The sequence below is a fragment of the Somniosus microcephalus genome, chromosome 24 (genome assembly GCF_052327205.1).
Source record: "Somniosus microcephalus isolate GS21.2 chromosome 24, FLI_Smic_1.0, whole genome shotgun sequence".
Classification (NCBI taxonomy): Eukaryota; Metazoa; Chordata; class Chondrichthyes; order Squaliformes; family Somniosidae; genus Somniosus; species Somniosus microcephalus.
In genome coordinates, this window is record NC_141010.1 from 27497719 (window position 1) to 27514113 (window position 16395).

A 16395-nucleotide genomic window follows, 5' to 3' on the forward strand; every position below is an offset into this window, starting at 1 on the left:
TCCCACCCAGAGTACATTCTGTGCGCTTGCTACCCTCAGTGCTTCTTCAAAGTGGTGTTCAACATGGAGGAGTACTGATTCATCAGCTGAGGGAGGGTAGTAGGTGGTAATCAAGCAGGCGGTTTCCTTGCCCATGCTTGATCTGAAGCCATGAGACTTCATGGGGTCCAGAGTCAATGTTGAGGACTCCCAGGGCCACTCCCTCCCACCTGTATACCACTGTACTGCCACCTCTGGTGGGTCTGTCCTGCTGGTGGGACAGGACATACCCAGGGATGGTGATGGAGGAGTCTGGGTCATTGGCTGAAAGGTATGATTCTGTGAGTTGTAAGGGGTTTTCTCCGATACTGGTTCCCCGTTACACACAGTTCTTGGACGTCAGGATTTATAAGAACAAAATACACACGGCGCAGGGTTTTGGCTCAACCTTTGATTCGTTCATTTATTGAACACACACGCACAATTACCTTCCCCAGTATAAATCCCTACGATTTATATCAGGCTAACAACCCCAAAATACAAACCCCTACGCAAGAGTCATTTGCATCGACACAATATGACACAGTTAAATCCATCTGCAATTTGACTGTTACATATAAAGCTACCCAGACTCAATCACAGAGCCTTTATTGTAATTTGCCTGAAACATACAATCACCACTCCCGATCGGCTGTCTCTTGGAGTTGATTGTCGGCCCGAATCTTTCTGTTCACTGTTCTGCCATTGGCTTCCCACACCACTGTCTTCGAAGTGATCTTACTTTAAACTAAAACCAACTTGCAGTATTTCCTGGCCCCCTCCTGAGCATGCGATGGCCATATCAAAATGTGTGAATTGTCCCCAGCAGAGAACTCTTGATGGCTAATGTCCCTCGTATTGTTCATTGATTAGAGATTCCTTTCTGACAATGCAACCTTCCCAAAATATGTGAAGTTGTTGGTTTCTGTTAGCATTCGTATTCAAAAGGTTCAAGGCCCAGCCCATTGTCTAGGCCTGCACTGAAACTAGTTATTCGGGGGCCACGGTCTAAGGTGGACAATGTAACCCCTTAAGGTACATGAATATGCGAATGTTCTTGTTCAGACTTTAGATTCATAGTTTCGGCTGCAATGTTTGAATTAACCCTTTATTGCCGAGCCCTTTTTGCAGGCTCTGCAGTTCTTGGTTTTTATATTTCACAGTCCAATATTTTTACCATGGGGGGGGGAGGAATCGATCCTACATGTTGCTTGACTAGTTTGTGGGACAGCTCTCCCAATTTTGGCACAAGCCCCCAGATGTTAGTGAGGAGGACTTTGCATGGTCTACTGGGCTGGGTGTGCCGTTGTCATGTCTGAAGTCGGTGCCAAGGCCAATGCTGGGAGGTCTGTCCGGTTTTATGTTTATTATTGTTTTCTGCAGCAGTTTGTTACAACTGAGTGGCTTGCTATGCCATTTCAGAGGGCAGTTAAGAGTCAACCACATTGCCCATTGTCAACCTATTGTTTCCAGTTAAGAGAAATAATCATGATCTTCCCATTTGAAAGGCCATTATGATAGTCTAAACTCCCTTCCAACATTCCCAACCTTCGCTAGTCTAAGTAGAATGCCCTCCAGAAGAGGGAGTGGAATTCGCTGCAGCAGACAATATCAAGTTGATACCCAGATTCACAACATAGAGATTAAAGCTACCAGAATGGTGGAAATAAGTACTGGCACAAGATTATAAGGCATCCTTGTCAGCTGTCTATGAGACGGATGGCAAAGCATAAATCTCCGGACCTTGGTATTCGTTCGAAAAGAGCAAAATTTTTGGAACATCGGAGAAACTGCGAATGTTAGGGTAAAAGTTCCCTTCCTTGGAAAACACCTGCTATTGCATTCTGGATGCCTGGGCTGTAAGATTTCTGATTGTAATAAAATCATATCAATATAATGTCATTCTGATGAGCCAGAAATTATTCTTTATCAGCCTAGTGCTTCCGTTCCTGTTGATGCTGTTGGGCTTTATGTTAAAATGAATCTGAATTCTAAGGAGGTAAAATTGGGTGGTGCCCCTTTTGGGGTGCTAACGTCGCCGGGGCGCTAACTTTAATTCCCCGAAAAAGTTAGCGCCCCTCCGCCAGAAATTCACTAGTAGCGCCCCAAGCAGGTGGTGGACCACTACTGGAAGCACTTCCCCTTCTTCTTGGGGTGCTACGACTGAAGTTTGGGGCATTACGTGCAACAGCGCCACGCGTGTCGGCACGTAGCGCCACTTCATTGCAGCCTCCCTCCCCCAATTAAAAGGGAGGGGCCTAGCGCTACGCACACTGGGGCCCTGCTGGACCACCAGGGCCCTGCTGGACCACCGGGGAGCCGGCTGCCATGGAAACAGCCCGGCACTCAAGAGGAGTGCCGGGTTGAGCGACCGCGGCCGGCACCCCGCGTAAAAAAGGGAAAGGGGGCAGGTGCTGGCAGTCGGTCAAAATAAAAATGGCCGCCCGACACCTGCCCCCTTTACGAGCGCCGCCGCTGCTGTAGAAAAAAGCCCCCCTGATCCTGTCGGACATATCGTTCAGCAATAGGTCAGGGGGCACAAGGGAAGTTTGTGGCTGGGGTGCGAGCGGGGCGCTGTGCAGGGTGATGATTGCATCACCAGAGGCGCAGCACCGCGGCGCGCTACCAGTTACCGCCGCCACTAATCTCCCGCTGAATTTCGTGGGAGGCGTTAGCAGCGCCGCGCCCAGGCGCTAACAAGAGGCGCAAATCAACCCACTATTTCCCCCCAAGTGACTAAAGTTTTGTACCTCCAATCTACTCTATTACTCCTTCAGTGTCTGTGTGGTGTTCTCTCTTTCTCTCTCTCTGGTAGTCTTTAATGCTCTTACTATCTGCCTGTGTAGTGGTCTCTCTCTGTCATTATCTCTTTCTCTCTCTCTCTCTTTGCCTGTCTGAGGATCTCTTGCTCTACATGTATGTTGTCCTGTAATAGTATTCCTAAAAATGTTAGTGTATTGTTAAAATGGACAGCCAGTCTATCAGACCAGATAAGTATCTTTTGAAAAATGTATGTTCACTGGTATTGAATGTAAAAGAAATGAGGCCAAAGGCTCAAAAAGTGCATATGAAAGTTTTTGCAGTTGTAAAAGTAATTTGTCCCTGAAAATTTACTGCTCGTTTACATTATTTTTTATGCAATAGATTAATATTAATGTCTTTGTTCTACAGTTTTAATTTGTGTTTTATTATTCAAAAGGAGTGTTTATAAATTCCAAGACAATTTTACAAAAAATAAAAGCTGAATAACTAAGAACTCTACAGATATTTAATTGAAAAAATGGTCAACTATTTGTGCAGTTGATTTAGAAGGTTGACAGTTAACACTGAATCTCCCAATCCAACTTAATTTCGTGATGGGATGAAACAGTACAGGATGCATATTAGGATTGTAGTTTCTTTAAGTTCCTAATGGTGGCAGTGCTGAGCTAAAGTAATTTCTAATAGCTCAGCATCGCCACTGCCAGGAACTTATTGGTACTGCAACTTTTTGGAGCATTAGTAAAGGTAAATTGTCAAATTTATCTTGAAAGAGTAAGCAAAAAAAAATCAAATCTACCTGCCAGTTCTTTGTGAAAAAATATTCTTACCTGAATTATATAGTTTGTTCTATGTACTGAAGGTTGTCCTACATATCAAACTGTTTGTGTCTCTGGAACATTATGGCGCTCTAAGATAATGCAGGAGGATGGTATGTTGGATATGGACCCCAGTGATAGCCTTATTTTAACATTGTGCTAACCATTAATTGATCAATATTGTGATACACTCTCAGCAGACAATCATTTTGCATTTTTCACTACTAAGCATTTCATCCTAACTCACTCAGGTCGACTGTCATAAAAATTTTGGTTATCTAATTTTTAAAATCTATTTTTCTCCCTCCCATTTTCTTCCCTGGTGCTGCGAGGGTGCTGTCTCATGTTGAAGTACTGTTCCACTGATGCATTGCCCAAGGAGCAATTCTTCACTTGTGTTCCTGGGCAGTGACTGCCAGTAAACTGCGGGCCATCACGGGTGAGCCCGCTCCTGTCCTCACCCAATATCCGTACACGCCCACTTTCCAGCAGGGGCATTGGTCAAGAGTGGGAAATCTGGCAGCTATTTCCCCTACCTAGTTGAGAGGTTCAGAGGTGAACTGGTACTTCCGCTGAGGATAGCTAACAGCATGGTCCAGTGATCAAACCTTTCCAGCTCTGTATGGCTCAGTTACACACAAATCGGAACATTCATCACCTGAGGCACCAAGCTATTTTCATACTACCTCATTTAGATTAACGTCCATAGGAGCCTTCTAATTCCTTAGGCATTCTTTGTTGTGTATATCTTACTAAAATTATCTTGGTGAAATGAGTAAAAACTACAAGAAAGCACGGCTGAATATGTAGAATAATAAATTCTGTTTCATCCTTTGTGTTTGGAACAGAAGTAAATATTCAGCCATGAAATATCTGATGACCCTCCTGTGAAGCGCCTTGAGCTGTTTTACTGTGTTAAAGATGCTACTGTATATAAATGCAAGTTGTTGTTGAAATCATTAGAGAAGGCTACAGTTGCATAATTGATTTTGAGAATGTTGTGCAGTAAAATGTAAACACTGTTAATTGTATTGGCAGAATGACATAGAATTTATTTTATTTCAAATCCTAAAAGCTGATTCTTTAACACCATTGAAACATTCCAAATATGTGTTAGCTCAAAAAAAGTGGTAGATTACAGGAGCTATATCCTTTATTTGTTAGAACCCATGTCCCTTTCAGGGCCACTGCTATATTACTACAGCACAAATGAAATAGAACATAATTACAACATTTAATGAACTGCATGAAATACAAAATATTCCACCTATCTAATTCTACAGAAACTTGGTTTTGCAGATGTTATATAAAAGTACAAAATAATCTTTCAGTGCTCAGTGTGTTAACCAAATGTACAAAAAAAAAATAATTTTATACAGTACAGCCTAGAAATTATATTGGCAATTATCAGCGGGCAAAAACTTAACATGGTTGTATGATATTCCGTTATCTGTGACCAACACATTAACCCATTTAAAGCAGACAGGTTAACATTTAAGTTAAAATAGTGAATCCCATACAAAAGTGTTAAGTGTTCATTTACAAACACTAATTTCTGGGCTTACATCTTTTTTAGTTCTGCACAAAGAACTAAATTCTGTTTACATCTTTTACCGGTATGAGTTGGAGGCGGGGCAGGGCTTATGGCAGGACTCAAACAAAGTCTATTTACTCAGCAAACTGCAAAGCAAACAGAGTCTGTTTAAACAGTGCACTACAGCAGACAGTCTACAGAGTCTATTTAAAAAGAGTTTCTACGACATACAGCAAACAACTCATGATTGAAACTACAGCAACTTCTCCTGATAAAAGCAGGATGATTTCTCCAGCAAAATGCAGTGAGTGGAGGATAGTTACATACAAATTATGTGCGTAAAATCAATCCAACTCATTTACAGCAGTGATTGATGGGGGAATTACCCAATCATCTCCGTTCCGGCTGGGAATAGTGGTGTCACTATATGCAGCCCAACTAAACTACCCTTCTGCTTAGTAACAACAGAACTAAACTTTCTCTATTGATGTTCTTTATACTTTAATAAGAGACAGCAAATCCAGCATCAAGTACAAAAGCTGCTGGAATAGTATGGGGGGGAAATAACACAATGTAGTTATGAGTATAAATTGCCAGTTGAAAGAAAGAAAACACCTGCCCACTGAAGTCTATAAAGTGTTGGAGATACAATCAAAAAAGCTTGAATAGACATCGTTATCTCTGTAGCATGCAGCCACAACAGTAAAAAGCAATTAGACTAACCAGAACCAGCCTCTTGGATTCTTCAGAAACCATTGTGTGAGGCACAGCCCTACTCACTCTGTGCATTGAGCCAGTCACACTCTACCCAACACTGACAATGTATTATAGCTGACAACAATTGCAATATCATTTTTAAAAATATCATTATTTATTAAATAATATATTTTACAAAGTTTTAAATTTAATAAAATATTCACAGTGGATTAAAAGATTAGGTAGTAAGTTGAGATTAATTTGCACGAGATTTTTATGTAATTTGGTGATTTTTTTGCGGCTATAATCGTCACTCTTTTTGTCGTTCAGTACTCAGGAATAGCAGAGGCATTGACCTACTTACAATCAGGGTTTCTTGAGCACATTTCTTTCTGTGGTGAATGTTTGACCTTATCAGAATTAAGGGAGATTTTGTTTCATTAAACCGAAACCAAAGCTTTAATTTTTCAACTGTTGAAGTGCAGTAATCTTTATGTGTCACAAACTGTAGACTTGCTGTCATAAGTGTACATCTGCCATTAGCTGCTCTTTAAAATGAATCAACACTTTCATTTTGTTAGGTAAGCATGTATATTATTGAAGGTGTTTCACTTTGATGGCGTTATCATTTCTTTTAATAATAACAATGCCAGATCTGAACTGATTCATGATACATAAAAGGCATGCTCAATGGAGAAGAATTTCAGTCCATAACTTTCAGAATTTCAGAAGGTTGTAGGTTCAAGTCCCACTCCAAGGACTTGAGCACAGAACCTAGGCTGACACTCCAGTGCAGTGCTGAGGGAGTGCCGCACTGCCAGAGGTGCCGTCTTTCAGATGAGACGTTAAACCAAGGCCCCATCTGCCCTCTCTAGTGGACATAAAAGACCCTATGGCACTATTTTAAAGAAGAGCAGGGGAGTTATCCCCGGTGTCCTGGCCAATATTTAACCCTCAACCAACATCACTAAAACAGATTATCTGGTCTTTATCAGATTACTGTCTGTGGGAGCTTGCTGTGCACAAACTAGTTACCGCATTTCCCGACATTACAACAGAGACTACACTTTAAAAAACACTTCATTGGCTGTTAAGCACTTTGGGACATCCTGAGGTTGTGAAAGGCACTATATAAATGCAAGTTCTTTCTGATTTGTTTAATATGCACAGGATTTCAGATTTCCAAGAACGTGAGCAATCCAGGAGGAATTTTTAATCTGGATTCATCACTAATATCACCATGGTGTAGGTTTTTATGAAATTAATCTTGTGCAAGAAAAGAAGAACAAGAAGATTCTGCAGTGAGGTGATCTATGCCATAATTCTGCAGGCTTCCAATTATTATGTTTAAAAATACAAAAGTTTATTTCTCTAATGTATTTTATTTTTACGAGTGACCGAGCACTTTTTTGTTTTACATTTGCAGATCTGAATAAAGACACATACAATTAACAAGGGAGATTACACCCCTGGAAGTTTCTGTTTGCCTTTCACAAGTTCTGTGGAACTTTGTTCAAGGTAGAATAAGGACTGCTTGGCCCTATACTCTAGTTATTCTGTGGTTGCTGTTGGGTTAGGCTTTGCAATTTAAAAAAAAATTTGTTCCTGGGTTGTGGGCATCACTGGCAAAGCTGACATTTATTGCCCCTCTCTAATTGCCCTCGAGAAAGTGGTGGTGAGCCGCTGCAAACCATGTGGTGAAGGTACTCCCACAGCACTGACCTTGTCGTAGCAGTTTGGTACAACAGAGTGGCTTGCTAGGCCATTTCAAAGGGCAGTTAAGAGTCAACCACATACATTGGTGTGGGTCTGGAGTCACATATAGGCCAGACCGGGTAAGGACGGCAGATTTCCTTCACCTAAACCAGTTGGCTTTTTATAACAATCGGTAGTTTCAGGGTCACCATTACTGATACTAGCTTTTAATTCCAGATTTATTTACTGTAATTAACTGAATTTAAATTCCACAACTGCCATGGTGGGATTGGAACTCACGTCTCCCGATAATTAATCCAGGTCTCTGGATTATTAGACCAGTAACATAACCACTATGCTACCGTACCCATAATTGCTCTATGCTGGTGATAGGTGATATCTCTTGTGTTTAGAATACTAGAGGGATGAGCATGGGATAGCAAATAGCCAAGCTTCAATGGGCCAAGTGGCTTTTTCATGTCCTCAGGAGTTCTTGTGACATCTGTTCTATTTTCAGTCAGTTTCAAGGTTTGAGAAACACCAACAGTGCCCACAGAATAAAAAAACATCAAAGCCCCTTCCAGAGGTGTTTATTGCTAAAGCAAAACTGTCTTTAACTGAACATTTGCACTTTTTAAATGTCTAATTTACCCATTGCTGGTGGTTCCAGGAACATGTAACACCCTTTCTGCACCCTGCTGTCTTAATCCACCAGCTGTACATAGTTTCCAGGGAAGTAGCCAATAGCCCCGTTGATGACGCCTTCATACCATCCGTTCTCATTCTTGGTGATGACGTAGATGACTTCTCCTTCTTGAAAAGTCAAATCGTCGTCATTGCTTTTATTGTAAGCGTACAGTGCAACAACTGAGGGGGAAAAACACACAGACCTTCCGATTAGGCACTTTACAGCCTTCCGGACTCAATATCGAGTTCAACAATTTCAGATCATAACCTCGGTCCCTATTACATTTTTACTTATATTTTTTATCCACACCTTTGTTTTGGCCTCCCCCCCCTCCCTCTTTCTTTTTTTTTCTCTCTCTCCCACATGTCAGCTGTCTCCCATTCTGCCAGCACATTTCACACCTAATCACAGAATCACAGAAACCCCACAGTGCAGATAGAGGCCATTTCGGCCCATCGAGCCTGCACTGACACATATCCCACCCGATCCCCGTAACCCCACATATTTAATCCCCCTAACACTAAGGGTCAATTTATCATAGCCAATCAACCTAACCTGCACATTTTTGGACTGTGGGAGGAAATCCACACAAACACGGGGAGAATGTGCAAACTCCACACAGACAGTCACCTGAGCCCGGATTCGAACCCGGGTCCCTGGCGCTGTGAGGCAACAGTGCTAACCACTATACCACCGTGCTGCCCTAATCTAGAGCCGTCTTTTGTCTCCACTAGTCCTATCATCATCTTGTCTCGTTTTGAATACCTCTTAATGTCTCTTCTTCTCTTTTGTTCTCTCCCAGCCTGGCCTCTTAATCCATTTCATTTCCTGTGCTTCTTTAGTCTTGACAAAGGGGTTTTCACCTAAAACGTTGACTCTATTTTCTCTCCACGGATGTTGCCTGGCCTGCTGAGTTTTTCCAGCATTTTCTGTTATTACACAGATCCAAATGTTGGCTGACACAAAGCACAGATACAGCAACACTGAGCTAAGTAATGTGGAGCAGAAGTGTCTTAATAGGAACATCTTCATAGGAACCACTAATGCAGCTCTGACTATGCCTTTGGCATTCCTTGCTTGAAACTGGTCTGCATTCCCTTTCTAATGGGTTGCTCTGCACCAGAGGAAGTTAGGTTATTGGTCAGCCAGGTATGCAAGGCAGTTGGGAGATAAGTTTTAAGCCCAAGCTTAAACTTAAAAAGTAGATTCAGACAAAGAAAGAAATAAGGTATGGCATAGCAAATGGGAACACATAAGCCAAAATGGAAGACATTTTCTGGAAAAAAGTTAAATTGATGTAAATTCCGATGACTACCAATGAAGAATAGAAGAATATAAGGTCAAAGGGAACGGGGAGGTGGAGAGAGAAAGAAAAAAATTAATAGAAAAGAAGACAAAAAGTAAACTTAGAGAAAAAAAGCTACAGGTTTGCAATTCTCCGGTCCTCTGGCACCAGCCCCGTATCCAAGGAGGATTGGAAGATTATGGCCAGTACCTTTGTAATTTCTACCTTTGCTTCTCTCAGCATCCTAGGATGCATCCTATCCAGTCCTGGTGACTTATCTACTTTTAAGCACAGCCAGCCTTTCTAGTACCTCCTCCTTATCAATTTTCATCCCATTCAGTATCTCAACTACCTCCTCTTTCACTATGACTTTGGCAGCATTTTCTTCCTTGGTAAAGACAGATGCTCATTTAGTACTTCAGCCATGCCCTCTGCCTCCATGCGTAGGTCTCCATTTTGGTCCCTAATCGGCTCCACCCCTCCTCTTACTACCCCTTTACTATCTATATGCCTATAGAAGACTTTTGGATTCCCTTTTATGTTAGCTGCCAATCTATTCTCATATTCTCTCTTTGCCCCTCTGATTTCCTTTTTCACTTCCCCTCTGAACTTTCTATATTCAGCCTGGTTCTCACTTTTATTCTCAACCTGACATCTGTCATACACCCCCTTTTTCTGCTTCATCTTACTCTCTATCTCTTTCGTCATCCAAGGAGCTCTGGCTTTGGTTGCTCTACCTTTCCCCCTCGTGGGAATGTACCTCGACTGTACCCAAACTGTTTCCTCTTTAGAGGCAGCCCATTGTTCAATTACTGTTTTGCCTGCCAATCTTTGATTCCGATTTACCCAGGCCAAATCTATTCTCAACCCACTGAAATTGGCTTTCCTCCAATTAAGTATTTTGACTCTAGATTGCTCCCTGTCCATTTCCATGGCTAGTCTAAACCTTATGATATTATGATCACTGTTCCCTAAATATTCCGCTACTGACACCTGCTCTACTTGACCCACCTCATTCCCCAGAACCAGATCCAGCAATGCCTCTTTCCTCATTGGGCTGGAAACGTACTGCTGAACACACTTCAGAAATTCTTCCCCCTCTCTGCCCTTTACACTACTACTATCCCAGTTTATATTAGGATAGTTGAAGTCCGCCATTATCACTACTCTATAGTTCTTGCACCTCTCTGTAATTTCCCTGCAAATTTGCTTCTCTTTATCCTTCCCAGTAGTTGGCAGCCTACAGAATACACCTAGTAGTGTCATGGCACCTCTATTGTTTCTCAACTCTAACCAAATAGATTCTGTCCTTGACCCCTCCAGGACATCCTCTCTCTCCAGCACTTAAATATTCTCCTTAATCAATACTGCCACCCCATCTCCTTTCTTTCCTTCCCTATCTTTCCTGAACACCTTATATCCAGGAATATTTAGTACCCAATCCTGCCCTTTTTGGGCCAGGTCTCCGTTATCGCCACAACATCATATTCCCATGTGTCTACTTGCGCCTGCAGTTCACCAACCTTATTTACCACGCTTCATGCATTCACACACATGCACTGTAAACCTATCTTAGACTTTCTTGTATTATCTCTTAGTCTGGCCCACACCTATTACCGTACTATTTCTTACTCTAGTGCTATCTGTCTCTCCCAATCCTTTGTGCACCTTGTTTCTCCTTTCTAATGCTAAACCTGGTGCCCATCCCTCTGCCAAAATAGTTTAAACCCTCCCCAACAGCACTAGCAACCACCCCCCCACCCCCACCCCTCGGCTCTATTGAGGTGCAACCCGTCCGGCCTATACAGGTCCCATTTCCCCAGAACCGGTCCCAATATCCCAGGAATCTAATGCCCTCCCTCCTGCACCAGTTCTCCAGCCACGCATTCATCTGCTCTATCCTCCTATTTCTATACTCATTAGCTCTTGGCACCGGAGGTAATCCAGAGATTACTACCTTTGAGGTCCTGCTTTTTAATCTCTTTCCTAGCTCCCTAAAATTTGCCTGCAGGACCTCATCCCTGCAAATGTTACACCCTTGTTCAAAAATGGGTGTAAGGATAAACCCAGCAACTATAGGCCAGTCAGTTTAACCTCGGTAGTGGGGAAGCTTTTAGAAACAATAATCCGGGACCAAATAACAGTCACTTGGACAAGTGTGGATTAATTAAGGAAAGCCAGCACGGATTTGTTAAAGGCAAATCGTGTTTAACTAACTTGATTGAGTTTTTTGATGAAGTAACAGAGAGGGTTGATGAGGGCAATGAGGTTGACGTGGTGTACATGGACTTTCAAAAGGCGTTTGATAAAGTGCCACATAATAGGCTTACCAGCAAAGTTGAAGCCCATGGAATAAAAGGGACAGTGGTAGCATGGATATGAAATTGGCTAAGTGACAGGAAACAGAGAGTAGTGGTGAATGGTTGTTTTTCAGACTGGAGGAAGGTATACAGTGGTGTTCCCCAGGGGTCGGTACTAGGACCACTGCTTTTCTTGATATATATTAATGACTTGGACTTGGGTGTAGAGGGTACAATTTCAAAATTTGCAGATGACACAAAACTTTGAAGAATAGTGAACAGTGAGGAGGATAGTGATAGACTTCAAGAAGACATAGACAGGCTGGTGAAATGGGCGGGCACATGGCAGATCAAATTCAACGCAGAAAAGTGTGAAGTGATACATTTTGTTAGGAAGAATGAGGAGAGGTAATATAAACTAAAGGGTACAATTCTAAAGGGGGTGCATGAACAGAGAGACCTGGGGGTATATGTGCACAAATCGTTGAAGGTGGCAGGGCAGGTTGAGAAAGCGGTTAAAAAAGCATACGGGATCCTGGGCTTCATAAATAGAGGCATAGAGTACAAAAGCAAGGTGTAAAGTCTGTGGGTTGTGCAGTTAATAAATACACAGACTTCAGAAGTAACAAACAAACAGGTCTTTACTATTCGAAGGTCCGGGCGAATCTGCCCCAGCAATCCTGCCACAACACTTATATACTGGTGTGGTCACTATCGGTATTACAGTATACAGAAGCCAAACAAATAGTGCCACACCTAAAGTAGTTCTCTTAAAGGTGAACGGTTACATTCAATAGTTCCCTTAAAGGTAGACGGGTACATACACTACACAAGGAAGTTATAATGAACCTTTAAAAAAGACTGGTTCGGCCTCAACTGGAGTATTGTGTCCAATTCTGGGCACCGCACTTTAGGAAGGATGTGAAGGTCTTACAGAAGGTATAGAAAAGATTTACAAGAATGGTTCCAGGGATGAGGGACTTCAATTATGTGGACAGACTGGAGAAGCTGGAGTTGTTCCCTTTAGAGCAGAGAAGATTGAGAGGAGATTTAATAGAGGTGTTCAAAATTATGAGGGGTCTAGACAAATTAGATAGAAAGAAACTGTTCCCATTGGCGGAAGGGTCGAGAACCAGAGGCCACAGATTTAAGGTGATTGGCAGAAGAACCAAAGGCGACCTGAGGAAAAACCTTTTTACACAGCGAATGGTTAGGATCTGGAATTCATTGCCTGAAAGGGTGGTGGAGGCAGATTCAATTGTGGCTTTCAAAAGGGAATTGGATAAGTACCTGAAGAAAAAAAATTGCAGGGCTACGGGGAAAGGGTGAGGGAGTGGGACTAGCTGCAGTGCTGCTGCAGAGAGCCAGCACGGGCTCGACGGGCCAAATAACCTCCTTCTGTGCTGTAACCATTCTAGGATTCTATGGGGGAAAAATTCAGCTGATTGGCGCCTCCCGTGAGCGCCCTAAGAGGGCACTAACGGGGCGCAAAGCAACTAGCGCCCAGGTGCGACAATGTTTGCGCCGCTCGCGAAATTGACCAGACATTTTGTGGCGGCGCTAAACACTACCACCATGATCTCCTGCGACCGCAGATCGTGACGTCAGTCGAGTGTGCAACGCCCCGGTAGCACCCCGGACCGGATATTGAGTGGCGCCCCCTGCCTTTCCGCCTACCACTAGCAACGACAGGTAGAGGGGAACATTTTGCAGTCGGGAAGGGACTGGGGGAACGCTATTTAAAGGTGACCGCTTCCTGCCTTTTTTTGTCGGCGACATTTTTGCACCACGCATTCTGAGAGAGAGAGAGAGACTTCTGGAGAGATTCAATGCTATGTGAAGAAGTTTTGGGTACTGAGCAGCACTTTGCAGGTTCATTTTGATTTGACCTTCCTTGCATCGATTTAGAAGAGACTGTGGGGGCTGCACTCTGAGCTCTTTCCCTGGGTCTCTCCATTGTTCTTTCCAGCAGAATTGATGTACAGGTCTCTCCAGGCTGAGATTCAAGGCTGCAATGAGCAGGGTGTGGCTGGCGAGCAAGACCGACCCTCCCCTTTAAGAACTGGCTGGCGCCAGTGTGTCTGTGTTCCATTGCTGACTGACATCACATGAGCTTCGCCAGCGCTCTGAGGTAGCGCCTCGCTCCTTGGCGTTAGCGCCTTAAGAGAGGAGTGTACCGCCTGATTTAGCACTCCAATCACCTCCAGGGGCGATAGAGCCAAGTTTGCATTCGGAGGCGATAATTAGCGCCAGGCGCTAAACTTTGCGCCTGGCCGATAATTGCGCCCCAAACGGGGCAATACTGAATTTCTCCCATGAGTCTAGGTTTGAAGATGAGAGATAGTCCAGTGAAGCATTTTGTGTCATTACTGTATCAGTTCCAAAATGTATACTATGGACCGGCTCACAGTAGTAAAACTCCCTTTATCTGAATGTGCCTCTCAAGCCAATAATTTCGACTTGATCCTCATTAGCAGTAATGTGAGCTGAAAGTGTCAAACAGCTAAAATTGAAGTCAATGGAAATAAAAATTGGGAGATGTAAAACAGGCTGGCAACTCGCTATTACCCATTTTACACTATTGCACAAAGTCAAAATCTGCCCTACAAATTAACAATAAAATCATTTACATTTTTCAAAATCATGCAGTTGATACAACTCATGTGAAATAATATCAACGTTTAGAAAAAAGAAATGAATTCCATAAAAACTGAAAACAAAAGTCCTTGTAGTGGCACTCCGTCATTTCCAATATGCAGCCACTGAGCTTTGAGGCTTTTAGCAACGAGTAGACGCGTGTCGAAATAAAACGTTCCAAAATGTAACTTTGTCTTTTAATTGTTTACTGTAATACATTTCAAACAGGATTTCAAAGTAAAACACGTTTAACGTGGTCAAAAACAGTATTGCACCACAGCCCTCAAAGCTTCTACCTTTTCCAGTCTCGTGGAGCTCGAACGGTAAAAATGGCTGGATATCATGTGACAAGCTTAAGGACTGTACCATTGTAGCAAGAATAAAGGGGGTCTCTCAGACTATACAATTGGAACAAGAAAAGAGGGGGTTTCTCAATACAATAAGTCAGTCAGTCAGGTAAATTAACTATATTATACTAGAATATGCATCAATAATAAACAAATGTACATACATACTGTACCATAATATTTAACCAATATTTTAAAGTATTTTCTTTCTTCTTTACACTTTCTTAAACTTTCATGACTCTTACAGTCCTACCAGTACCTTTTTCAATGTAGTTAGTCGGTATCCATTGAGGCTCGTCTAAGTAGTCTATAGGAGGTGGTGGGGGTGGGGACAATTCATCAACATCAGGCATAAAGTCAGGAGGAGGAGGTAGAGGTGGACAATCACTGACTGAAAGAGCAGAACAAGCTTAAAATCAGAACAGTGGAATAACTGATGAAAAGCATAAAGTATTACAGCAATTAAACCAATTCATAGAGAATAAACACAGATTATTATGCAAGTAAGTCTGTAGTTCCATAGGTTCTAAGCCTCAGCTTTAGAATTGTATCCCTATGCTTTTAGACACATCGGAGGTAATTTCAACTTCAGGTGACAGCGTTATCTGGGTGATAGTGAATTAGTCGCCCATTATGCGCCTGCCCAGTTTCCCCTTCCATTCCTCCATCTCTCTCCCTAGCATCTGTCTGAGGCTGGACCACACTGTTCGCAACCTAGATGTCATATCTGACCCTGAAATGAGCTTCTGACCACGTATCCGCGGCATAAATAAGACCGCCTATTTCCACCTCCGTAACATCGCCCATCTCCGCTCTTGCCTCAGTTCATCCGCTGCTGAAGCCCTCATCCACACCTTTGTTACCTCTAGACTTGACTATTCCAACGCACCCCTAGCTGGCCTTCCACATTCTACCCTACGTAAACCAGAGGTCATCCAAAACTCGGCTGCCTGTGTCCTAACTCGCACCAAGTCCCATTCACCCATCACCCCTGTGCTTGCTGACCTACATTGGCTCCCAGTTAAGCAAAGCCTCGATTTTGAAATTCTCATCCTTGTTTGCAAATCCCTCCATGGCCTCGCCCCTCCCTATCTCTGTAATCTCCTTCAGCCCCCCCACCCCCCGAGATATCTGCGCTCCTCTAATTCTGGCCTCTTGAGCATCCCTGATTATAATCGCTCAACCATTGGTGGTTGTGCCTTCTGTTCCCCTAAGCTCTGGAATTCCCTGCCTAACCCTCTCCGCCTCTCTACCCCTCTTTCCTCCTTTAAGGACGCTCCTTAAAACCTGCCTCTTTGACCAAGCTTTTGGTCACCTGCCCTAATTTCTCCTTATGTGGCTCGGTGTCAAATTTCTTTGTCTTATAATACTCCTGTGAAGCGCCTTGGGGTGTTTTCCTAGGCGCTATATAAATATAAGTTGTTGTTGTTGGCGTGGCGTATATTGGGCAGTTAATTCAATATTGCCCATTTTACACTGTCACCCACAGATAAAAATACCCTCAACCTCTTCACTCTGCTATTTGTACCACTTTACAGTGGTAACTCAGTGACATAAAACAAATGTCATTTCAAAATGGTAACATGCATTCCTGAGATTCGCAGTGTAACCAATCAG

General features: G+C 42.9%; 1 protein-coding gene across 3 annotated transcripts in view; it reads right to left on the reverse strand.

Annotated features, from left to right (window-relative positions):
* Window positions 1-4727: 4727 nt before the first annotated feature.
* Window positions 4728-16395, reverse strand: part of LOC147101146 (abl interactor 1-like) — a 65157-nt gene continuing 53489 nt past the window's right edge. For 2 of the 3 annotated variants that reach the window (XM_085966362.1, XM_085966363.1), the window contains exons 8-9: window positions 15038-15169; window positions 4728-8388 (exon numbers count right to left, since the gene is read on the reverse strand). In XM_085966362.1, coding sequence (XP_085822488.1) covers window positions 8225-8388; window positions 15038-15169 — 296 coding nt within the window. In that variant the 3' untranslated portion in view covers window positions 4728-8224. Of the gene's footprint in view, window positions 8389-15037; window positions 15170-16395 lie in introns of those variants that run through there. The other variant, XR_015073452.1, reaches the window with a different exon arrangement.